At 35.4% G+C, this 16,926-nt stretch overlaps 4 protein-coding genes across 4 annotated transcripts; 2 read left to right on the forward strand and 2 right to left on the reverse strand.

Annotated features, from left to right (window-relative positions):
- Positions 1-49: 49 nt before the first annotated feature.
- Positions 50-2,465, reverse strand: BX664DRAFT_56853 (uncharacterized protein). The gene is made up of 3 exons (XM_051549635.1): positions 1,061-2,465; positions 448-988; positions 50-416 (listed from the first exon to the last, which is right to left on the reverse strand). The coding sequence occupies exons 1-3, from the start codon at positions 2,414-2,416 to the stop codon at positions 241-243; spliced, it is 2,073 nt and encodes a 690-aa protein (XP_051402570.1). The 5' UTR covers positions 2,417-2,465; the 3' UTR covers positions 50-240.
- Positions 2,466-4,065: 1,600 nt separating this feature from the next.
- BX664DRAFT_291163 (uncharacterized protein) lies at positions 4,066-5,808 on the forward strand. Its single transcript, XM_051541933.1, has 6 exons — positions 4,066-4,184; positions 4,284-4,291; positions 4,359-4,688; positions 4,761-4,934; positions 5,017-5,237; positions 5,307-5,808. The coding sequence occupies exons 1-6, from the start codon at positions 4,091-4,093 to the stop codon at positions 5,611-5,613; spliced, it is 1,134 nt and encodes a 377-aa protein (XP_051402571.1). The 5' UTR covers positions 4,066-4,090; the 3' UTR covers positions 5,614-5,808.
- Positions 5,809-7,505: 1,697 nt separating this feature from the next.
- BX664DRAFT_382794 (uncharacterized protein) lies at positions 7,506-12,382 on the reverse strand. Its single transcript, XM_051549083.1, has 5 exons — positions 11,844-12,382; positions 11,643-11,770; positions 11,387-11,559; positions 9,536-11,285; positions 7,506-9,115 (listed from the first exon to the last, which is right to left on the reverse strand). Exons 1-5 carry the CDS (start codon positions 12,333-12,335, stop codon positions 7,579-7,581), a joined length of 4,080 nt encoding a protein of 1,359 aa, XP_051402572.1. The 5' UTR covers positions 12,336-12,382; the 3' UTR covers positions 7,506-7,578.
- Positions 12,383-14,769: 2,387 nt separating this feature from the next.
- BX664DRAFT_56893 (delta endotoxin) lies at positions 14,770-16,898 on the forward strand. Its single transcript, XM_051549636.1, has one exon. The coding sequence runs from the start codon at positions 14,872-14,874 to the stop codon at positions 16,864-16,866; it is 1,995 nt and encodes a 664-aa protein (XP_051402573.1). The 5' UTR covers positions 14,770-14,871; the 3' UTR covers positions 16,867-16,898.
- Positions 16,899-16,926: the final 28 nt, after the last annotated feature.

Consider the following 16,926-nt stretch of genomic DNA (forward strand, 5'->3'; position numbering starts at 1 on the left):
CTCATCCCAGACATCGTTGAGTCGGAGATTGTAGACAACATAACAACACTATATGAATCCAATTGATTTTTATTTGCTGGTATTTGAATTAAAAAAAAAAAGAAAAAATAACAATGATAATAAAGAAGGGGGGTAACTATAAAAGACAAAGATAACTTAACTAATAGGGTAACGATATTTTTCATTCTACAATATTGTCCTTGAGTTTTTCCTTGTTTATTTCCATTTCTTGTAAAACTCTTAGCCAGCCAGTACCAGCTTCTTGTCGCATGATTTCGATTTTTCGACGAAAGGCTTCTTCTGCAGAGAGACGTTTTGATGTGGATGATGATTCAATTTCCCCAATAGTATCTTCGTTAACCAAAATAGATGAAGGAGGAGGTGGTGGTGGTGGTGATCGAGACCGACGATGCGAAGTAGTGGAAGAGGACGACCTTTTGGTACGATGTGCAGTTGAAGTAGATTTGCTAGATCGTTTAGAGGTACTGGATCGTCGACGTGTCAATGTAGGTTGGATAGATTGCTGTAGTTCTGCATATCGGAGTACATGTGAAGATTTCTCGGTATCTGTCTTCAACATATCATTGGATTCCATAGAAGGTTCAACAGCCCCATGTGGTAATTGGATGACACGTTTGGTTTTCCTTGGTTTTGCCTTTTTGATCGATTTACCTTCGTCAAGACTGGTATTTGCTGATGATGATGATACTGGAGGAATTGCTATGTTGTGGTCGTCGACAGTTCCACTTGCTGTCGTGTTGTCCAATTCATTTGATGTTGGTATGGCTGTTGTAGCTGGTGGAGTCGGTGAAGAAGTGACAGATGGTGTTGTCATTGCTGCTGGAGTATTGTCATGATGTTGACGTTGTGTATTGTTCAAAGATGCCTGGAACCTCAGTTTTTCAGCAAAGGAAGGACCCATTCCATCGAGTTTAAATGACGAACCATGTTGTTGAAATTCAGTAAAAAGATCCACTCGATATGATGACTATATATATATATAAAAGTTAGATAATCAAATCAAAAAGACAATTTTTTTTTCTATTCAAAATTTCCTTACGTTTGTCAAAGTAAATGGATTTCCCATCACCCAAACATCATCCAAATTTGGTAAGCTAATAAGACGATGAATTTCTGTCATATCTTCGATCCGATTGTCCCGCAGATCCAAACGTTCCAAAGCCCAAAGTCGATCTAATCCCACCACATTTGTCAATCGATTTCCACGTAAATTGAGTTCCTGAATATTGCCTAGTACAGCATTGATACCCATAGTAAATGAAATCATATTGTATGCCAAATCAAGAGAATGTAGATTGTAAAGAATAGATAAAGATTGAGGAATATCGATTAAAAGGTTGCTAGATAAATTGAGATGAGTAATAGATTGAATTTGTCGTAGTGGTTCAATATCCAAAGTAGTCAAATTGTTGTCTTGTAATGAAAGCATTCGCAATTGATGTAATTCAATAGTGTTGGTATTGCTGGTGGTATCGGAAGTTCTATTTATTGAGCTCTTTCCATCCTCATCGTCATTATTATCAAGATGACTGTTTTGTAAAATGTTGAATAGATCTGCTACATTTTCAATACCGGCTCGTTTGATAACCAGACTAATCAAACGTGGAGTAAAGGAAGACCAATCACTGATCATGCTAGGATGAATTTGATCCAATTCCAAAAATGATAGGTGCTTGAATGGTGATAGAGAAAGAAGGATTGTCCCATGTGGCTGTTGTGTAAGAGGTTGTTCATAACCAAGAATCGCTCTTTGACCACTTCGTGGTATACCAGTTTCTGGATGTACAAACACATGCATATGGAGCTTAAGTGCCTTGATGTTTGAAAGACATTGATGAATATGAATAATATCCTGTTGTAAATTATGTCCGCTATTGTTTGTTATATGCTGTTCTTGAGTATCTTGTCGATTTTTCCAAAACTGCCAACCAGTTCCAAGAGATAGAGTAGACATGGCAGATGATACTGATCCAATGGAAAGTATAGAAGGAGCTTTACCTGAATCATCGTCTACATGGTCAGTCACATAACCTTCTGTAGGTACATTACCCAATAAAGAAGTACCAATATCTAGTCCAAGATGATCGAATTGAACGTATAAAAAATAAAGATAATGAATATCGAGAGAGAAACAACCTGTAGTAGGCATATAAGGTGTTTTGTCCAAAGTAGTAGTAGAAGAAGAAGAACTAGTAATGGCTAATAAAGACATGTAAGGAAATCCAAGAGATTTGTTGTTGTTGTTGTTGGAAAGAGCTGTTGGAAGATTGGATATACCACGTACTGAAGAAGTTCCTTTTGTATCATTTTTTGTCATAAGTTTGGATTCGTTAGCATCTAAATAATGTCGTAATGTCTTTATAAAAGATTGTCCTGAAACTGTTGTCGTCGTCATTTGTCAAAGTCATTCAATATTTTCCTTCACGTTTTGAAATAAAATAAAAATATTTGAAAAAACGGAAAGGAAAAAAAAAACGTAAACGTTTCATTTTTGTAAGGAAAAAAAAAGATATTTCAATATCCGATGGTTGCCTTTTTTGTCACTACCTGACATTGTATATTATATACAATCGTTTATTCTTATTGAATAATGATAATAATAATGAATATATATAAATAAAAGTTTGGATGTTTTCCTTATGATTATATTTCCAGTCATTCAACTTCTTCAATCTACCATATACCCAACAATCGAAAATAAAATGAGACACCAACTTTTTGCGTAAACTAGAAGCATAATGTACCCTTGACAGTCTCTACAATCCTATTCCAAAAAAATGGTACTTTGAAAGTTTCGATTTTTAGCAAGACTTATGTCGGTTATATTGTAGAGTAAGTTTCGTAGAGACAAAACGATATCGAAAAGGAAAAAAGTCTGTTTTTCTTTTTTTATGCGCGCCAAGTTCCAAACAAGCTGGTGACAGGCTAAAAGAAGAAAGGGAAAATGGTTAGTGTGATGATCATTTAGATGTTATTTGTATATGTGCACTTACCAAAAAAAAAAAAAAAAAAAGATCCTCTAACACAAGGGCTAGCGGTATCTACATCAACCAATCCAGGATGTACATGACAGAATAGGGATAGTTATAATATCATAAAGGTAAAAAAAAAAAAAAATGGATTCAAGAAGCAAAAAAGATAGACAAGCAAGGCAAAAGACATACAACCAGAGGGACAACAAGAAGAAGAACAGCAAGGAGAAACGGGGGAAACAAGAAACCTCCAGAGAAGGAGGGTGTTCTGTCGCGTATGACCAAGTGAACGGAAAAAAAAGGGAACACCAATAAGGAAGCAGTCAAAAAACCCAAATGATCTTTTCGTTTTTCTTTTGCTTTTTGGGTTTTTGACTATTTTTTTTTTTTTTGGTCTTTGTAGAAGAAAGAAAACCAAAAGAAAGAGAAAATAAGAGTCTTTTATATTGTTGTTTTTTTCCTCCAATTAGATTGAGTCTGTCAAATCTCATGGTTATTCTATTTAATCAAATATTTCAAGCTTATTGATCAAATCAATCATTCATCATCCGATCATTATATGTCATAAAATAGTAGGTAAAATTAAACATCTCATAAACTAAAATAAGAGGCTACCTTGAATGGATCATTATAGTTTTTAGTAAGAGCATAGTAATGCTTTAAGAAGGAGTGATTTATGGGGATGCGCTGATGACCTGAGTCAGGCTTAATAAAGTTTTCTATATTCGGAAACCAACAATGCAAAAATCATGAACTTGAAAAGAATAATACAAAAAGAAGGACAACAGGTACAATAATATTGCATTATTTAACATATTTATGATGGATCAATATCCAGAATTCAAAGATTATTTATTTTTCGTTATGGAAAATTGCACCTATTCATCATTCAAAGTGTGATTTGACACTTTTGATGATGATGATGATGATTTAAATCGCCGATGATCTTTTTGCTTTCACGCAAAATCTTCATCTATTGACCAAAAAAGGAAAATGATCTATGATTGTGACTACAAGATTGACATATTAAAAAAAAAAGTAAGAAATCTCTTCTTCCCCCTTCTTTTTTTTTCTTCTTTTCTTTTTAATTATTCCTCATGGCTTATAACGTTCTTCGTCGTACTTTTGCTACTGCTTCTTCTTCTCCTTTGAAAATTGGTCTTATTCCTGCTGATGGTATTGGTAGAGAAGGTATGTTATTTCCTTTACTTAATATCATTAATACTCATCACGACTTCTTTTTTTCCTCTCTTCTCCGTCTTTAACTTGGCTTTTTTTTTCTTTATTTAGTGATTCCTGTATGTGTTATTTTTATAGCAAATATATACGTATACGTGTTTTAACCCCTTCTTGTTATTTCTATAGGCTGCTCAACGTGTATTAGAATCTCTGTCTAATGGTCCCAAGTTTGATTTTGTTCATTTGGATGCTGGTTTTGAACATTTTCAAAAAACTGGAACAGCTTTACCTCAATCTACTATTGACATACTCAAGAATGAATGTCAAGGAGCTCTTTTCGGCGCCGTCAGTTCACCTTCTCATAAAGTAGCCGGTTACTCTTCACCCATTGTCGCTCTTCGTAAACATCTGGATTTGTATGCCAATGTACGTCCTGTAGCGTCTGTAGCTTCTCCTGCTTTTCCTAATCAAAAGGTGTTAGATATGTTGATTATTCGTGAGAATACTGAATGTTTGGTAAGTATAAAAAGATATCATATAGGTATATAAAGCTCATATATCGTTTTTTTTATTTATTTATTTTGATAGTATATTAAATCTGAACGCTTGGAAACTGATCCTGCCACTGGTCTCAAGGTAGCTTATGCTGATCGTAAAATCTCTGAATATGCTTCAAAGCGCGCTGGTACTATGGCTTTCAATATGGCCCTGACTCGTCAACAATTACGTGAACAAAAATCACTGGAAAATCGTATATGGAAGGTAATTGAAAGAAGAAAAGAAAAAGACTATTCATGATGATGATGATGATTTACTGATGATGTTTTTTTTTTTCATTTAATAGCACAAACCACGTGTGACGATTGTGCATAAATCTAATGTGTTGAGTGTGACCGATGGTTTATGGCGTGAAACTGTTCGTGGTGTCAAAGAAAGCAACCCTGAAAAATATGGTCAAGTTGATATGGAAGAACAATTAGTGGATTCAATGGTATATCGTATGTTCCGTGAACCTGAAGCATTTGATGTTGTGGTAGCACCTAATCTTTATGGTGATATTATTAGGTATATTTTACATAGAATAGATATATGAAAAAGTGAACGATATAACTGATCATATATTTTTAAATCAAGTGATGGTGCTGCTGCTCTTGTAGGTTCCCTTGGTGTAGTGCCATCTGCTAATGTAGGTGATAGCTTTGTGATGGGTGAACCTGTACATGGTTCTGCTCCTGATATTGCTGGTAAAGGTATTGCCAATCCTATTGCTGCTATTCGTTCTGCTGGTTTATTGTTAGAACATTTGGGTCATACTGAACATGCTCTCAAGTTGTATGATGCTGTGGATGCTGTGTTGGCGGATGGATCAATTTTGACTCCTGATCTCGGTGGCAAAAACACTACCAATGATGTTGTTGAAGCTGTCTTGAAAAATCTGTAGTTCTATTTAATTTAATCAATAAAATTAAAAAAAAACCTGTGTATACTGGATTTTGCAGCGCATTTCGCGTCGGTACTCAGAAACATTTACGTTACCATGTCTACTATTCATTTACTGTCCTGGGAGTCATTTCATAAAAAGGTATTATCTACCTTACAATGTGAAAACCACAAGCAACATCCGTTTCAAAAAAAAAAAAAAAAGAAAAAGAAAAAGAAAAAGAAAAAAAGTGGACGGTAAAGTTGAAAAAATAAACGGTGGCGTTGGAACAAGAACAGAGCATTATCCACAATATCTTTCAAATACGATGAATACATTAGACAACAACAGTATGAAAGGTCAATATATTGTAATGAACGATGCTCCAATACATACTTCTTCAGTGGCCCGAAATTTTGGTTGAAGAAAGAGGCTATCAATGTTTCTATTTGCCTCCCTATTCACCATTTTTAAAATCCCATCGAAGAATTCTGGTCAAAGGTCAAAACTGGGGTTTGAAAAAGGCCTTTGAGAGCAGATGATAACCTGATAGATCGAATTCATGAATCTGTAATACGAGTAAAGACATCAGATTGGATAAAACGATCGTTGACTTTCTTCGAACGATGTCTAAATGAACAGAAAAATCTCTAAACCATCTTGCTTAAAGCAAAAAAAAAAAAAAAAGTCAACTAAAGTCAACAAAGGTCAACTAAAGTCAACTAAAGCTTTTATTTTTTATTCCTACTATTTTATTACACGCCAATGTATTGATTCCATCTTACGATGTATTTGTCGTATCAGCGCATTCCGTAACCATATCCATAAAATAAAAATAATGCATAAACTAAAGTCAACTAAAGTCAACTAAAGTCAACTAAAGTCAACTAAAGTCAACTAAAGTCAACAAAGGTCAACAAAAGTCAACAAAAGTCAACTAAAGTCAACAAAGGTCAACTAAAGTCAACAAAGGTCAACTAAAGTCAACTAAAGTCAACTAAAATCAACCAAGGCTTTTATTTTTTATTCCTACTATTTTATTACACGCCAGTGTATTGATTCCATCGTACGATGTATTTGTCGTATCAGCGCATTCCGTAACCATATCCATAAAATAAAAATAAAGAATGCATTTCACAATTTTTTTTTATTAAATATTTTTTTTTTTTTGTAAGAATAAATTTTATTAAATTTATTTTGTTTTTAAAGAACCACACGTCCAAGAGCGGTGGAGTTCGAAATCAAAGGATAATGATCTATGTATAAGGGGGATTCTAAATAGCATTTCAGTAATCTAGACGACGCTATGAATGATGAGGATGGATGGAGGCAATGCGTTTATTGATCAATCGTAAAATGGGATGTTCGTGGAAAGGCTTGTTTTCGAGCTTGAAAAAAAAAAAAGAAAAAAAAAAATTACCCTTAAGATACCAAAATAAAACGGACTTTGAAAACCATTATGCTCATGGTCCATAATAAACGCTCCAGGGCAGCTATTATGATGAATCATTACACATATGGTGATAACATCACATCAATGAGAAATAAAATACTAGTAAGACTATGTTCCCTGTATGGCAGTATTACAAACCAAAACAAGAACAAATAAAAGTAGAAGTAAAATTTGGTCACCAATCTAATATAGTATGATGATATGAGTATTACGTATCACTCACCACATACTTATATATAACACCAACAAACTTTTTGTGTAGATACTTCGTCTCTCTTTCAACACACTTTTTAACGATAAAAAAGAAATCTCACAGACTTGTTCTCATTTTATTTTTTCTAATTATATTTCTTCATTGCTTCAATCTACACCAATTCTCCACAATTCCACAGGCGTGTATCTCCGTGACTATTAAAGATATGGATATAAAACAAAAATCAAAATATTCATCATCAATAGAGATTTCAAATGATATAAAAAATATGGGTTTTATTAGTACTGTTTTTGAGAAAAAATAAAAAAAGGTAAATGGATTAATTATGACGATATTTCAAATGGCATGATCGCTTGCGGTTCTGGGACGATGAAAAGACACGATTGAAGATAGAAGTGATGATTGTTGGACGGTGTCGAGAGGGCGCTGATGGTAAGACCGATGAATTGCAGATCCGATTGAAGACGTCAAGTATACGCAAAACCCGGGGCATATCCATAACGAGTTTTGCTAAATCATCCAAGCAACTTGGTATTTTTATTTTTTCCAGTTCGTACATCACGTAAAGACCGGTCGATGGTAAAACCAATACATAGAACGTAATCATTCTTCCAATAATCTGCAGTCCCAGGACACCTTCCATATTTTGTGTATCTAGAGCATTTTTGCAAAATATCGCAGTTCGGAGTAGATCCTGGCAAATCAGAAAATGGTTGTCACCGTGAGAAGCTGATTTCGCTTCCCCAAAACCATGATTTGATGTCCATTTCACCCCATGTAATCTGGTTATGCATATATCAGGGCGATTCATTGATAAATTTTCATGCTTTCGAGCTTCTAAAGTAATTTCGTTGGTCCACCGTAGATACATGCCTTCATCAGGATCATCAAATAAACCGCATAAAAAAGGATCAATATATCGAGTGCCGAGTTCGTATTCGTTGGTATCTTCTGCAATAGACATGGGAGGCAGCTTCCGGATCAATTCAATAATGCTTTTTTTGAACTTGTTTTCATTTGTAGGAAGATTTAAATCCAAAAGACGTGCAAACGCTTTATCTCGATTGATTTTCCTCATGGTAAGATCCTGAATGATACTGATTATGTTGGTAGATGTCTCCATTGACATCGGATGTCTCCTAATGTTATACTTTGTCTCAATACTATCGATGGTTGCATCAAGGTCGTGCTTGCTGAAAAAGGATGACAAATCATCGGGGTACTGATTTCGTGACAAGAGTAGAATAGAGGTGGCTGCCATGGCGCAATGGATATGATTTTCAAGAGATAGTTTCCACTTGTGTTGGGTTAATGATAGTTGTAGCTTATGAAACGCCATTGTCGCGTCGAAATTTTGTACCACGAGATGATCATCGTGATCAGGAGGGGGAAATGAAAGGCACAATGGATCCAACAGTTCATTTTCAAGGGCATTGCTTGAACGCCGTTTACTAGACTTCTCCGGCTTGCCACCGCTCTGCTGTCCCGTTGAGTCGCTTTCTTGTTGTGTTTGGGTTAAGAGAGGTTGCTGTTCTGATAAAGATTCTGAATGGTTGGCATAAAAATGGGCCTTCAACTCATTTACTTCTACACAATGTACAATACATGCTGGGCAGCCAAAGTGATTCTCAATGGAAGCGTGCGCGCTTTGTGACTTGACGTACGTATAATCTTGGTTATTGTACCGTCTGATTCCAGCTGCTGTTTGCGGTATTTGTATGTTGTGTTTCTGCAAATGATGTCGAAGTTTTCGAGGTGTTGAGAACGTCATTGGACATTCGAAACAACGGTGTATAATAACAACAATTTTTGTTTCATTTGTCATAGCAACTACAAAGCAATGTGAAAATGTTGGTCTGTTTATCAGTTCAAAGACAAGAAAAAATTGACTTTTGTTACTCAGCAATTTTTTTTTTTTTTTGTTTTCTTGTGCATGACAAATGTACTGCAAAAATACCTCTCAGCCAGACGCAAAAAATTATAAACACGGTGACGCAAACATTTACTAAGTATCGACGTGAAATGCACTGCAAATTCCAGTAGAATCAATGACTTCCCTTATACCAACACATAATGTTGTGCCAGTCAATGGATGATCACTTTTGTGAAGACATGAGTATAGATAATAATAATAGTAGAAAGAGTATATATATATATTTTTATTGAAAAATAAAAGAGATAAAGACTAATTTATGTATATACAGATTATTTTTTTTTTTTAAAAAAAAAAAGGAAACTGAAGATATCAGTAACAATTTTTTTTGGCATTTTTGTACATTTCACCCAATGGTGGATTTTTTCGTTTGAGATTTGCCAAAGCTTCTTTCTTGCTGTTTGCCCGGTCGGTTTCGAGACATGCATATTGCATCAATGGTTGACGAGGGTATAGGACGAGGTAATTTTTCAATGACAAGGGAGAGATGCGGTATTCTTTGATAAGGTATCGGGTAAAAGAGCAGAGTGATATGATGTCGTTAGGTAACTGAGGTTGGGTATGTTGATTTTCCTGTTCTTGTTGATAATCACGTTTGGTGGTAGTAGAGGAGTTATAAGTTCCCATTTTAAAGGCTGCTAAGGATAAGAAGGCATCAAGGGCTATTTTACTGGATGGATGGAGATATTGCTTGGCAAGTAATACTTGGTTGATATGATTATCGAGGAGGTGAATATTGCTAAGAACACTGTAAGCAAAATCGACAGGATGACTATGTAAAATAGGTAACAATTCATTCGAACGTTTTTTGGTTCTATCCTCCAAAATTTCTTTGATACGAAGGATGACAACTTGTCGGCGTTGTGTGATTGCTGAAGGTTGAGTGTGCTGGGTATCATGAAGCCACAAAGTATAACAATCTGATCGTTCACGATAACTAAGTTGACTCATCATATCAACCAGAGCCAAAGAACAGTCGTATACCAAAGAAGGAAAGATAACAAGCGGGATGATATCCAAGAAGACTTGTCGTTCGAATTGATTTTCAAGAGTGAGGTTGTAATGTAGAATGGAGATAATTTTGTTCACGGTGATTTTAGAAATCTTGGGTTTTTCCTTGGTCGAATCGATGATAGAATTCAAAAAATTGATGAGAGGCTTGAGCACATTTTTCAGATTAGAAGCTGTTGATTGTTGAGAAAGTGAATCTTTCCATGTATTGCAGAAAAAAGCCTTGTTGAAAAAGTCGTAGATATAATCACTATTTTGAAGGTCATCCAAAGTTTCATCGTAATGATTGGTATTGATGGTACTGAAACTGTCGCAACTGATAAGACTACTATTGTTATTATCCAATCCTAATTCATCATCATCATCAGAGTCATCTAAATAATAACCTGTTCTTGGAGGATATTTTATTGTCAATGCTGGTGGATGATCTTTTGTTGGTGGCTGTGCTGTCGTTTTTATATTTGCAAGCTGAGTATGTTCATATAAAGAATCCACAGTATAGTCCACCATTCGAAGAATCCAATCATGAAGGCTTCTCATTGTATCTTCATTATTACTATCCAAATATTGTTTCACGCAAGTAGCATGTTTGATGTTGCCCAGAGAGAGTAAAGCTTTGATTAACTCCATCAGATAACCATATTGTTGTTGTTGTCGTCGTTGTTGTTGATGACTATGTTCAGTAATCACCTTGTTGTCGTCTTCCGTAGAACATCCAGCTTCGACAATATAAGGGAGTAAATGATCAAAGAATATCATATTTTCATCGGCAAGAAGGGCGACGACGTAAATTAATGAAGGAGGAGGAGAAGTAGATTCGTCTGACTTGAGAGTATGTTCAAACTTGAGACCCAATAAATGTGCTAAAGTACATCCATCGGTTTGTTGTTGTGATTTTGCTTGACTATTTGAAGTACTATCATCATCGTCATTAGAATCCAAAGGTAATGGGTTGATAAGAGTCATATCCCTGCATCTTTTGATCAGTTGTACCCAAAAAATGTGATTGTATTCGATTTCATCCATAAAAAGATCAAGCATAATATCCAAAATCAAATTCGAGTCTACTGGATCATCTCCATCTGTATTAAAAAAAAAAAAAAAAAAAAAAAAAAAAAAAAAAAAAAAAAGGAAGATAAATGAACCTGAAATGTGTAAATAATAATGTAATATTATCACTTACTTAAATAAGAGCGGAATATAGCTTCGAATTCAGATAATCTAGATAATGGAATAACAGCATAACCATATTTGATATTTTCTAAATCCATAGTTGCCAAAATATAATGACGAACAATAGTATAAGCTTTTGTTGACGGTGGTTTTCCAGAGAGATATGTTTTGATTTGTTTTGACCTGTTCAATATAAGAAAACTATGTTTAATATATATATATATATATATATATATTTCGATCTTTTCTTCGAAGAGAATTCTTACATAAAAGATTTGGGTAATCTTCTCATTCTACGTTCAAATCGCTCCTTGCTGGGAATAATACCAATGACTTCCAAAGTTTCGCCACAGAATAATTCCATACAGTCCATAGTGGTGAGCAATTCACGTTCCTTTATGAATGAAATAGAAAAAGAAAAACAAATAAATATGGATAAATATTAATATAGTAATATGATAACTTACGATGCACTTATTGATCAAAGTCACCAATCGGTTCAGGTTTGACTTTTGCAATACTGATGAAGATACAGGTGGTAATAATTTTGTCTTTTTATTTGTTGCTGCTGTTGTTATTGTAGAATAATGTCTGTTTTCTTGTAATTTTAAAGCGTCTGTAAGCCAAGACTTGAGACATGCTTTTCCAGAAGTTGTTTGAAAGTCACCATAAAGACTAAAGAAAAAGTCAATCAAAGAGTTGGCAGATCGATAGCCCATATAAACAAAGAAAACTGCGTGTACAATCATATAATAAACGGTATCCATCATTCCATGTGTGAGATAGTTTTTTGCTGCGTTTGCTTCTTGATCTGTTGTCAAGATTTTAGTTTGTTGATAGAAATAATCGATATGACATTCATCATTTCTAATAGCTTTAAGTCGAGGATGTAAAGGGACTAAAATACCAATATGAGGATATTTTTTACAACAGTTTACTTCTTTTTGAGGATCAGTCATTTTGTATGCAGAGAAAAAAGTAGTGTTGTGGGGAGAGGAAGAAGGAGAAAAAAAAAAAAAAAAAAAAAAAAAGGACAATAAATCAACAACCCCGCAACCTTGCTTGTAACCTGCGGCGACCAAAAACGCGTCAAACAAACGCGTAGAGTGAAAAAAAAAATCCATTAAACAGTGGTGATTTAGTTGAACTTTTTAAAATCTATCGAATAGACCAAAGACGATGGCAATGAAAAAGGGATAAAAGAGAAAATGGATTTGTACAATAAGTAACATATCGTTTCAATAAATTTTCATTTTATATATATACGTAAAAAAAAAAAAAAAGAATAGGTACAGTTTATTTTGTTCATGATATCAGAGTGTAAATATGTAAACTACCAAGGCAAATGGAAGAGAAGACAATCATGACGGAAAGAAAAAATCATTGATGAACACCAATCATCCTCCAATACATTCAGAAAACTACTACCACTAAAAGCCATGCCGTTTTTTGGTAATCAAAGGCGTTATATCCCCCAGCGAGCTTCTTATTCTTTTTCATAAGTAGAGAACCAATATATCGCTTGATCACGCAGACGAAGGGTGGTCGCTATATTCACAATGGTTATTTCATTCCAACCAAAGGTTATTGTATATCGTTTTAATCAGGTCCAACCAAATAGTGATGGTAGTAGCATTACGTTCCCCGTGATACTTGAGTAGGTCATTTTCTCTTGCCATTTGTACCGGTATACGGAAATAAGTGAGTGCTGGTTGTACATCATAGTCCCAGTGTTGTTTGTTGATAAAATTTGATTGTCGATGGCTTTGAAGAATTCAGAGTATGCTGTAGAAATGAGGATTTGCTTGTTCATAGGCTGTGTACATGTTGAAAATACTGACGGTATGGTTGTGTAAGGTAGATATTTTCCACTATTTTGTATGCTGCAGATGTCATGAACGTGACAGGAGAAATGGTATAATATCAGTAACAGATAGTCCTTCAATCAGAAATTACTAAAGAAAACGTAACTATTGTATTAAGGTTGTAATGAGGAGGACAAAAAGGGACAAACGAAGAAGAGGAGGAGAGAAGAGAAGGAAAAAGAGAAGATGAGAAAAAAAAAAAAAAAAAAAACGGAAGAAAACAAAAAAGGAAACGATTTTTTTTATTTCGGAGTTTGTGTGTATGGTACCCATCGTTCAGGGACGAGGATAGGACTGAAATCATAGTGAAAAATTAATGCATAGAGAATTGTATCTTATAAAGGAAAGAAATACATGAAGGACTTAGTTATTCTGATTATAGGTGGTCATAGAGAAAGAGAGGGAATTGTGTGGATAGAGGATATGATAGATCACTGTCTGGATTGAAAGGGAGGGAATGGAAATGATTATTCCAATGACCTTTCCAGATGAGGAGTATCGTGAATCCGCAGATCGAGAAAAAAAAAAAGGACATATTGCGACATGGATATTCCATATTGTTTTCTTATAAGAACATGTATATACGAAGCGGATAAGATCTTCTTCGTTATTACTTGATATACATTGTTTAGAGAAAGGAGGATGGATCATAGCGATGGTCTTTCGTAGAGGGACTCTTCTTTATTAAGATTTTATACCATATCGATCGAGCATGTGGTGGCATATTGGCGTTCCAAAATTGTTGGATGGATCGATGATGAAATCGATAGGGAGGGAGACTGCCCGGGATGATCCGAACCCTAAAGGTTCTATTTGGTTGCTTCTTCCAAATAATATTCGTTGTCCATTGAGATATTAAAGGGGTATAATCAATTTGACCGAAAGGTATAGAGGAATCACCATTTAAAGGGTATGCAAATGATAGGAGCTTAACTCTTCTTGAAAAAATATCTCTATCGGAGACAAAGACGGGAAAAGGGAGGAAGAAGTAAATATTTTTGGTAACTATCCTTGACGATCTTCCTCCTTGGATCCACATCCCTTATTTACTCCACCAACAACGCCACATGCCATCTTTTTTGCATTATTATCTATTCAGCAATACCACCAATAATCGTATTTAACAAAAGAAGGTTGGTATCCACATACGCCTATTCATTGATTCTGTCAAGGAGCATGAAAAAAAGGGTGCTAAAAATCAAGAGCACAAATGGAAAAATAAAAAAGTGAAGCTATTTATTTTGGCTAACGCTATATCTATTCATTGATGCAATTATTATTTGATAAATATGGAAGAAAAGGGAGAAGACTAACTAAGAATTTGAGAAGAAAAGAGAAGTTGTCAAAAAGAAAAGGGGATGGGTACATACTTTATTTCCTTTCTGATTGGTTAACAGTATACATCTATTCTTTGATCCGTTACTATTACCTTCAAAAAAAAAGGAGGGAAGTTAAAAAAGAGTCAATCAAAACAAAATAAAGAAAATGGCGTCCATTTCAATTGATTTGGTATAAAAGAAGTATGATTCTGATTTATTTCTTTTCCTTTGAAACACATCTCTCTCTCTTTTTTTTTTTCTAAACCCTTAAAAGCGAATTTATTTCTCTCTTTCTTTTTTATTATATAGCAATGAGGATTTCTATATTGGTTTTTCTTGGGTGGATATCGTTTTGTTTTGCGTGCGATGCTCCCAAAGTAGATGAACCATCAGACATGAAAGGAGGACTGATGTCGGGGTTCACCATAGCGACAGCGTATTTAGCCGGCACAGGCCCTGTCGCCGCGTTAGGAGTTGCTGTGGTAGGCCTTATTATCGATAGTTTCCTTTCATCTGCCAAGTCGAATGACCAATCTCTCGCACGACTAGCCAACCAACTTCGTGAAGAAATGGACAATAAGATAGATAGCGCAATTGTGGGCACCTTTCAAGGCCAATTAACAGCGGTTAAAGGTATGCTGGATGAATACAAGCAAGATTATGGTTTGTGGATAGAAAATAAGATGCCGGTGGGAGCCAACGATAAATGGTTGACACCGTACTACCAAAATAAGGTCAATAATATCGAACAACATATTAATGTTATTATGGGCAACATGGATCGAAACTATTTGGGGCTACCTATGTTTGCAATCATGGCTACCTCTCATTTAAGTATTCTACGCGATGCTGCCGTCATAGGGAATGATCATCTCGGGATTACGAAATACAATTATCGACAGATGTTTACATCATATCTTAACAAATATGTGGCGCTGTTGACCACGGTGTATGATACTAAACGTAACTCACTGATGCAGCAAAATATGGTGGAAAAACAACTTACCTTTGAAACAGCCATTATCACCAATGCCTGGGATGTCGCCGCCAAATGGAGCATGTTGATTCCAGACAATGGTATCTCTCTGGACATCTTTTACACGAGACCCGTTTATTCGAAAAACACAAAATGTGGATTGGGACGATGTAAACTAAGTTCGGCGATAGTGGAAACGAGCAAAAACAAAGACCCTCAGTACAGAGGGGTGATGAAGAATTTGCAATATACGACAACGACGTACCGTAAATATGATCCTAAATTTGAAAGTGATAATCCAGCACCGCCGGTATTGAACTCATTTACCTCAGAGTATACGGGACCCGCAATAATCGATGCCACCAAAAACATCACCGTATCCTATGTGAGTGTTCATGATAATTTTTTGGATAGCTATTATCAATACAACGGTGCAGCTGGGATCCTTACATGTGCCAACGCCTGTCCGGGGATCATGTCGACACTAACGATTGGGGGAAAGACACTGGGTAGTAAAGTCACGAATAAATGTGGTCCTGCATATACGGATGATATCATGGCCCCGCCCGCACAACATGGTCTATCTCGTATTCTTGCCGCCGGTCAGGAAGCTTCGTGGTTTTTCGAATATCGTAAGAACGATAACAAAGCCGCGTTTCCAACGGATCGGGAACAAGCGATCCGATTCCCTGGAGAATACATCTTTGATCCGAAAACTACAACGATTGGTGAACTCAATTATTTACTCGGAGGACGAACTCTTCATATTAGTACAACTGCTACATTTCAAATGCCTCCTCGTAATCAAGGATTCATCTACCGAGTACGTTTCTATGTAAAAAGTCCTATCAATGTTCAAAACTGTGATCTGAAAAAACAAACGTTTCAATTTGCCGGATTTGATCTTTACGAATGCGACTATTCAGGTGTGTCTGTTACGATAAATGGTCCAGCGGATCTCGGAGCAATTGAAGTGATTCAAAAGAAAGAACAATGGTTTGGCGAAAGTTGCGATACTGATAAAGATTGTTATCACGATCTTCGGTGCTTGAATTACAAAGATCCCAACGGAAACGCAGGTAAAATGTGTGCTAAATTTTGGACATACACACGGCTATGCGCGCCTACACAAACGGGTAGAGGTATGAGAGATGTACGCAATTTTATCTTTGGGAACGGAGAAAAGAAAACGACTAATTGCAAGAAATCTAACGAATTAATCACGGTACCTGGAGCTTATCCCGCGCAATGTTGTTCAGGTACTGCACGTGTATTAGTTGAGTCGAATCCGAATATTGCCCAAAAATGGTGTGAACTTAGATGCATATGAAATAATAATGTTGAATATTCGTATGAAATAAAGCCTAATAATTTTAAAATATATGTCTTC

The sequence above is a fragment of the Halteromyces radiatus genome (genome assembly GCF_025201355.1).
Source record: "Halteromyces radiatus strain CBS 162.75 chromosome Unknown BX664scaffold_2, whole genome shotgun sequence".
NCBI classification, from domain to species: domain Eukaryota; kingdom Fungi; phylum Mucoromycota; class Mucoromycetes; order Mucorales; family Cunninghamellaceae; genus Halteromyces; species Halteromyces radiatus.

What these genes read in the sequence shown, in the direction of transcription:
- BX664DRAFT_382794 (XM_051549083.1), bottom strand. Translation starts at nt 12,335, where the DNA reads ATGACTGATCCTCAAAAAGAAGTAAACTGTTGTAAAAAATATCCTCAT. An exon ending in AGATTACCCAAATCTTTTAT is followed by an intron (nt 11,560 to 11,642) that starts GTAAGAATTCTC and finishes TATATTGAACAG; the next exon opens with GTCAAAACAAATCAAAACAT. An exon ending in AATCCACCATTGGGTGAAAT is followed by an intron (nt 9,116 to 9,535) that starts GTACAAAAATGC and finishes ACTGATAAACAG; the next exon opens with ACCAACATTTTCACATTGCT.
- BX664DRAFT_291163 (XM_051541933.1), top strand. Translation starts at nt 4,091, where the DNA reads ATGGCTTATAACGTTCTTCGTCGTACTTTTGCTACTGCTTCTTCTTCT. An exon ending in TGGAAAATCGTATATGGAAG is followed by an intron (nt 4,935 to 5,016) that starts GTAATTGAAAGA and finishes TTCATTTAATAG; the next exon opens with CACAAACCACGTGTGACGAT. An exon ending in CTTTATGGTGATATTATTAG is followed by an intron (nt 5,238 to 5,306) that starts GTATATTTTACA and finishes TTTTAAATCAAG; the next exon opens with TGATGGTGCTGCTGCTCTTG.
- BX664DRAFT_56853 (XM_051549635.1), bottom strand. Translation starts at nt 2,416, where the DNA reads ATGACGACGACAACAGTTTCAGGACAATCTTTTATAAAGACATTACGA. An exon ending in ATCCATTTACTTTGACAAAC is followed by an intron (nt 989 to 1,060) that starts GTAAGGAAATTT and finishes ATATATATATAG; the next exon opens with TCATCATATCGAGTGGATCT. An exon ending in CAAATCTACTTCAACTGCAC is followed by an intron (nt 417 to 447) that starts ATCGTACCAAAA and finishes CTCTTCCACTAC; the next exon opens with TTCGCATCGTCGGTCTCGAT.
- BX664DRAFT_56893 (XM_051549636.1), top strand. Translation starts at nt 14,872, where the DNA reads ATGAGGATTTCTATATTGGTTTTTCTTGGGTGGATATCGTTTTGTTTT.